A 7,575-nucleotide genomic window follows, 5' to 3' on the forward strand; every position below is an offset into this window, starting at 1 on the left:
ATATATATATATATAATTCCCTTCTCACCCTCCGGGGTTCCTCTCTGAGGCCCTGGTATTTCTCCAGTTTCTCATGCTCCTTCTTCCTGATGTTGTGGTCACTTGGTATTGCTACATCCACCACAACGGCTTTCCTCTGTTCTTTGTCCACCACCACAATGTCCGGTTGGTTCGCCATTACCATCTTGTCTGTCTGGATCTGGAAGTCCCACAGCAGTTAAATCAATTATCAATTATCAATTAATTATCAGCAGTTAAAACTGTTTAATCCGTTGTTAACATGTTGTAACCTGCTTTTCCGAGCTGCCTTTAAACGCTATGAGCTCGCCCTGGGTTTACACCTGTGCGGCAGCGAAGGAGACCTGCTGCTGCTGTGCAGAGCTACGCAGGTGTGTTAGAATCATAGCAGCAAACCAGCAAAACGCAAAGAACTTTTCACAGTTTTTCTCCCAAACTACCCGACTGAGTTGAATAAAGTTACTGGATGGAGGTAAAGTTAGTTAAAAGATGACTAGCTAATATCAGTACAGCAGCTTAAGCCTAACAAGTCCCCTGTAGGCTACTGATGTTGTCTATGTTTAGCTACGTACATTCATTTTGCCCCCAAAAAAGTCGACCCCCCTCCCACTCCCTCCCGTTCTTAGAGACATGGAGTCTCTAAGAATCCTCTCTTTCCCCAGCCCCTGCCTCACACGCCTTGTTCAACCATACAGCCATTTATAATCCATAGGGGGGGGGCCCAGAAAATGTTTGGAAACCACTGGGGGTGCACAGGAGAAAAAGTTTGGAAACCACTGATCTAATCCCTGAATTTTTTTAAGGGATCTAAAGCCGACACTCAGAGGAATGACAAAACTAAGAGGGATGCAGCCACAGATCTTTTCCTTTGGGCAGTTGTCCAGAACAACAAGGAGCTGGCTGAAATTGCCTGGGATCAGGTGATTAAAAATTCCTACACATGTTTAACAAAAGTGTCTTGAAAATGTTTTTTTTTTTTTTTAATGCAACTCTGCATTTCTTTGTGTCTGTGCAGTGCAGAGACAGCATGTCTGCTGCTCTGGCTGCCAGTAAAATTCTGAAGAAAATGGCTGAGGAGTTAATTGATGCAGACGAGGCTCAGGAAATGTGGGAGCTTGCTAAGCATTATGAAGATCACGCAATTGGTACAAGACAGAGGTAAAAATACATTTGCAGACTGAGGTGGGATTTAGTGATCTGTATGTGTCTTCAGGTGTCTTCAGCGAGTGCTACAAGAATGATGAGGAACGCGCCCAGAAGCTACTGGTTCGAATCTCACGTTTATGGGGCAAGACAACATGTCTGAGACTGGCGCTGGAGGCCGATAATAAAACCTTTGTGGCTCAGTCAGGTGTTCAGGTGAAACAGATTTTTTTCAGATTTTATAAATCAGGAATGTTGAATTTTTATCTTAGAGACAAACACAAAGTAGTGCATGAATGTGAAAGTATAATGATACCAGTTATTTTATTTTATTTTTTACAAATAATCTGAAAAGCATTTGAATTTGAATGCAAATAGATTCTAATGCCAGTCAACCTGTATGTAATATGGATACTTTAAATATATTTAACATTCTTGCCTGTCCAAAATGATATGTGTAAAACTAACACTGAAACTCACCCTTTCTCTCCTAAAAATACGGTGATGGAAGCATGATGCTGAGGGTTAGGAAGTTAATGGGGAGATGCAAGAACAAAACTCAGGGAAATATTGGAAGAAGACCTGATAACGGGGTGGATGCCCAGGTGTAGAGTCCCTGACAAATGAAGCAAAAAGATTAACTCTTGTGTGCATGAGAGTTAATTTTTCCTTCGATGTCCCTTTTGTGGCTTTGAATATCTGCCCATACCTATCAAGTCTCCCATTTTGGCAGGGAAACTACCGTATTTTACCCCTCTGTCCCTTCATGCCCCCATGTTTGGTACAAACTTTTTGATAAGATCTTTGTGCTATAGGCTCATCTTACCAAGATTTGGTGTGGTGAGCTTTCAGTCAATAATCCTGTGTGGAGGGTGCTGGTCTGCATGGTCTTCTTCCCTCTGATCTACACCAAGTTTCTGGTTTTCAGGTGAATTATTAATGGGAGTGATTGCATAAATGAGAATTCTGGAAGTTGTAAAGCATTACATTTCCATATTTTACACATTCACATCTGTTTTTATTCATATCCTTTTTAGATGTGATGAAGACCTCCAGAGAAAAATTGAGCAAAACAAAGAGACAAAGACAGAAAGCACTATGATGAATAATTCAAATCACTTGTAAGAGGATAATCTCTGATTGACTCAACATTTGCTGTCAGATTTTATACAACCCTCTGAGTTGTAAAGTTGTTTTCATAAGAAGCAATTCTTGATCAAAAGAGCTACATTGATGTTGATGTTTCTACCCACAGAAAGCAGCGTGTGGAGCCTCTAGATTGGTGGGGCAAACTGCTTGGACTGTACAGAGCTCCTCAGGTCAAGTTTTATGGAAACATCGTCTCGTACTTTGCCTTCCTGTTCCTGTTTGCTTACGTCCTGATGATCGACTTCCAGAGAACTCCATCTGTAGTAGAAATGATGCTCTACATCTGGCTGTTCTCTCTGGCATGTGAGGAGATCAGACAGGTGAGATGCTGCAAATATAATAAACACTCATTTATAAACATGCTAGGACTTAATGGTAGTACCTATGGTAAATATGTGTAAAGAGCCTTAAAATAAATCTATCTTTTGTTGTAGAAGCACATTCTCACCCTGAAGATAACAACTTTAAGTACTTTTATTTAGCAAGAAAGCTCAGTAACAGTCACTTTAAAACAAATGAACCTGATGTATTTCGTTCCAGGGCCGTGCAGAGACCACTAAAGGGGCAGGTGCTCAAAAAAAAGGGCACATCTAACTGCATTCTAGGACAGAATATTGATAAAGCCACACAGCTTTCAGAGTTTAATAAACAATGATAAATTACAAAATTGTGAGATATACAATCAAAGCTAAATAAATCTCTATATAGAGCATACAACTATGCATATGTAAGATATTTTATTAGCAATTTCTTTCTGCAGGTCTACTTTGTTATAGGAAAGAATTGCAATATTCAAACCCGCAATTTAGCAAGATATGTAAATCAGAGCTAGACCACCAGACATATTTTGTCTTTACAGAATTACACTATTAAAAATGTAAACAAGGGCACAATTCAACCTTTTAGTGGACTGTAATCTATAAAAACGAGCTGCCTGTTTGCTACACTTGCAGTGGAGATGAAGATGGTCCATTCAGGAAAGCAGAGCTGCATCAAACTTTAATGTGGAACTGCAGAAAAAAGAAAAAAATCAAAAGCAAAAATTTAATTGTTAATGCATGTCACCATGAAAAAAGCCTACTGAGTTTTGCTTAAAAAAACTTTAAAAATAATTAAAATCACACATTTGTGTCTCATGAAGTGAAATTTTTTTTGTAAAACAAATGTATTTGTGCATGTCAGAAATCTTTTCTTGCTATTCTAAGTTTTTGTTTGACTCAAAGTTTTGCTTGTGATTCTCACATGACCTCATGGGCAGGATCCAAAATCGCATCAAAAGATTTATGATGTGTACAAATAAAAGTTTATGTTTGGCAAATAACTTTTTAAGTTCACAAGACAAAAATTAGTTATTTAATTTAAAAAAAAAAAGTTTTTTAAACAAAAGAATTTGTTTTTAAAAAAGAAATCATTACAATTCCAAAAGTTTTGATTACAATTTTATTTTACTTAACTGAGGTTAGTTTTTTTTTTTTTTTTGAATAATTGGGAAACAATTTAACTGCACACTCTGCGAACCAGACCCTAAACTTAAAAGTCTGGATTGAGTTTTTTCCCCTTCATTAATGACATACATTATATCTATCATGGTAGTTCAGGGTAAGTTTTTTTTAATTCTAAATGAATATTCTTGTTGGACTTTTATTTAAGTGTTATTTTCCTTCAAGATACATTTACCTAACGCTAGAATAAATGCAATGTACATTATGCAGCAAAGGAAATTAGAAGACATATATCCATTATGGAGCCGATAAGTTTTGGACGGGCGATGTGCCTCGTACACAGGGAAGAAGCTTTTTAGTTATCTAGCTTTGCTAGCAAAGTCGTTAGCTAGCAGCTAGCTAATAGCACATTAACAGCGGCCTAATGTCTGTATGATAAAAATACTGAATCGATAGATAAGAACAGTTTTTCCTCACCTGGCTGTCTCCTCCCGCTCAGTAGTTCTTCAGAGTAAGGCAGACGCAGAGGCCTGTCAGTGTCTGATGTATTTTATTACCTCTCTGCTTAAACCGATACTCTGTGCTGAAGCAGAAACGATATCTGAAGTAGCAAGTCTACTCCACTTTATTCACCAATAAAGTTTTTTTTTATTCACCAAAAACTGTACTGTAATCTGGAACGTTCACTACGTTCAGCTCCAGTTAGCCGCTTTATCTCACTGTGCGAGAGGAAATTGCGTCATGCGTCACGGGCAAAAGGTAAAAGGTAACAAGGTGACCGGAGGGCTTATTATGTTGTACAAAAAAAAAATAATAAAAAAAAATTAAAAAAATTATTTTAGTACATGTTATTATGTGTCAGAATTAAATAAAAAATTTGACCAAAAGGGCACTTGGGGGCAAGGAGCAAAAGGGGCAGGTGCTCAGGTGCTCAAACCCTCCACCCCCCCCCTCCACGTTCCTGACTATTTTTTTGAGTCAGTTTCTGGATAGACACTTTTAAAAGACAGTTATCCCTGTTACTGACCAAATGTATGCTGACTTTTGAATTCAAGGAATGTTAAAAAAAATTCTCCTAAAAATGTTCAAAGTGTTCTGGCATTTAGGAAATAGAAATATTTTTGGTAATTCTAACTAACCTAAAATGAGAGGTTTTGTCAGGTTTAACTTCAGCTTGTGAGAAAAAAATAGTATTTATCCTTATTTAGAGGATGTATTTGGTTTTAACTGTATCTGTTCCTTTTCACTGATCCAATATTTAAGCTGCGGAGGTTAATCAAATGTAACCTTAATCAGAATAAATATCTTATAATACTGACATGTCATCTTAAATCTCCGTTTTCTGTTTCAGATTATTTATGATCCTGATAATCTAAGGGTTCCTGAGAAAGTCCAGGTGTACATTCGGGAGCTGTGGAACATTTTGGACATCCTCTCCATCGTGCTGTTCTGTATAGGACTTGTATTCAGGTACCTTCACTGTCTCTCAAAGAGACATGGGAAGTCTTTAAAGCTACTCAATATTCTGTAACTCATAAATTTTTTATTTCTTTTTTTAACATCAGGCTGACAACCAAGTTGTTCTACCCAGGTAAAATCATCCTGTGCATCGACTTTGTGGTCTTCTGTCTCCGCCTCATGGCAATCTTCACCATCAGTCAAACACTGGGACCTAAAATCATCATAGTCAAGAAGATGGTGAGGAGTTTGCATGTATTTAATGATGAATCTGATAAAAATGTGGGGAAAAAAACAGTAGAACACTGCTCTTCATGACACTTATGAACCTGTAGTTGTTAAGCTGGTCTTTGGAGACATCTTCTCAGCAGCACTTTAAAAGTATTAGTGCTTTCTAGTATCTGCCCTTCCAGACTATTTTGCATCTTTTTTTCAAAGTCTGATTTTCTATAAAAGAACCTGCACAAATAATTTTTTGTCATTAAGGTGGAGATATTTTTTGCGGCAACTTGATTTTTCTTTTCAGTCTTTTTGTCCTCTAACTGATGTAAATTTATTTTCCAGATGATGGATATTTTCTTCTTCATGTTCCTCCTGAGCATCTGGGTCATGGCCTACGGTGTGGCCAAACAAGGCATCCTCATCCATAATGACAATCGACTGGACTGGATTGTCCGTGGAGCTATTTACGAGCCGTATCTCATTATATTTGGAAGTTTTCCAGAAAATATTGACAGTGAGTCAGTTTATTATGTGAGAAAAAGCATTATCTGTATGCATGTCAGGCTACTTTTCTTGGTGATGCTGCATGTTCTAGTTTCAGTGTTTTGTCTCCTGCAGATGCTGGATTTGATATAAATTCATGCAGCATGAATGGTACAGATCCCATGAAGCCCAAGTGTCCTGTGCTGAACGAAAAACAAATGCCAGTCTTCCCTGAGTGGCTCACCATCATCATGCTCTGTGTTTACTTGCTCTTTGCTAACATATTGCTCCTCAACCTCCTCATAGCCATCTTTAAGTGAGCAACATATTGCTCCTCAATCTCCTCATAGACATTTTTAATTGAATCTTTGCCACCAGCTTTGGTTTTCCACATAATGAATGTGTTAATCTTACATCTGCACAGCTACACGTTCCAGGAGGTCCATGAAAACACGGATAGGATCTGGAAGTTTCAAAGATATCAGCTGATTAAGGAGTACAACAGCCGCCCGTCCCCCCCGCCTCCTTTCATCATCATCAGTCATATAAAGTTTATGTTGACTTTGGTGCTGCTCAAGAAGCCAATCAGAAATGAATTCAGTAAGCCCTTCCTTCATTTCTGGAAGTATCATATTTATAAGAGGTGATCTTAGATCAACTGCTTTTGATGATTGTTTCCATGTACTGTATTGTACAGCATATTTATACAACCTTTAATTGTTTTATATTTTCTTCAAAGGATGTGTTCTTTCCCATAGACTTTTATAGTTGTCTTTATATAAAAAGAAGCAAATCTGAGATTTTGTTTTCCAAAAAAATTTTTTCAGTGCTCTGACCTGCTAAACCCAATTTTAGCTTATTCGAATTTCTCTTTAGGAACTCAAATTAATAGTGTGTGAAGCTCTCCAGCATTCCTGCCATGAATAGTTAGCAATTATCTATATCAGGAGTACAGATGATGTCTCAGTGTATGTGAAAAAGCATTTACTATAAAACAGGGTTTTATAAATTTAAATCAACAATAAAATGAATAAAGTTGACATTGTAAACAGGCTTTGGCATCTTATGTTAATATTCTAAGTATAAATTCTAGCTTAAGTATCAATCAGAATTTAAAAAGAAGATTAGTGTGAATATTCTAAAATAACTAGCGCATCAATGGATGTTGATGTCAGCTCAACCAGACAGCATTTTAGGTAAGATGTGTTCTTTAGTATTGGTTGTTTCAATCAGAGCATAAACCTATTTCAGTTAATGGATAATTTTTAGATTCATTATCTAAAAATAATAAATTGTTGAAGGTCTTTCTAAAGTTCTTCTTCAGACTTTGGCTGTTTTTTTTCTATTTTTCATCCAGATTTTGTTTCTAATGATGGTATGTTGAGAAGGACAAAAACCACTGTCAGGACTAAATAATACAGAAAATCTAATCATTAGTGTCTGAAAGTCTGAAAAAATCAAAGACATGACTCAACCACATTTACCGTATTTTCCGCACTATAAGGCGCACCTAAAAACCTTCAATTTCCTCAAAAGCCGACAATGCGCCTTATAATCCGGTGCGCCTTATATATGGACCAATATTGAGCCACAACAGGTCTAGCAACTCCAGTAAGCAGCCGCCGACTTCATTTTCACCCGTAGAAGAAGAAGCGCGCGG

The 7,575-nt window shown here is 37.3% G+C and overlaps 1 protein-coding gene across 1 annotated transcript in view; it reads left to right on the top strand.

Annotated features, from left to right (window-relative positions):
• The window catches only part of LOC103155774 (transient receptor potential cation channel subfamily M member 2-like), a gene marked incomplete at its 5' end in the record, with an annotated part of 13,554 nt that overhangs the window by 1,363 nt on the left and 4,616 nt on the right, over nt 1–7,575 (top strand). The window contains 11 exons of the mRNA XM_007577600.1: nt 822–938; nt 1,034–1,163; nt 1,232–1,377; nt 1,977–2,089; nt 2,199–2,282; nt 2,417–2,630; nt 5,104–5,222; nt 5,318–5,450; nt 5,775–5,946; nt 6,051–6,231; nt 6,340–6,515. Coding sequence (XP_007577662.1) covers nt 822–938; nt 1,034–1,163; nt 1,232–1,377; nt 1,977–2,089; nt 2,199–2,282; nt 2,417–2,630; nt 5,104–5,222; nt 5,318–5,450; nt 5,775–5,946; nt 6,051–6,231; nt 6,340–6,515 — 1,585 coding nt within the window. The remainder of the gene's footprint in view (nt 1–821; nt 939–1,033; nt 1,164–1,231; nt 1,378–1,976; nt 2,090–2,198; nt 2,283–2,416; nt 2,631–5,103; nt 5,223–5,317; nt 5,451–5,774; nt 5,947–6,050; nt 6,232–6,339; nt 6,516–7,575) is intronic.

This window comes from Poecilia formosa, unplaced genomic scaffold (assembly GCF_000485575.1).
Source record: "Poecilia formosa unplaced genomic scaffold, Poecilia_formosa-5.1.2 Scaffold447, whole genome shotgun sequence".
Classification (NCBI taxonomy): Eukaryota; Metazoa; Chordata; class Actinopteri; order Cyprinodontiformes; family Poeciliidae; genus Poecilia; species Poecilia formosa.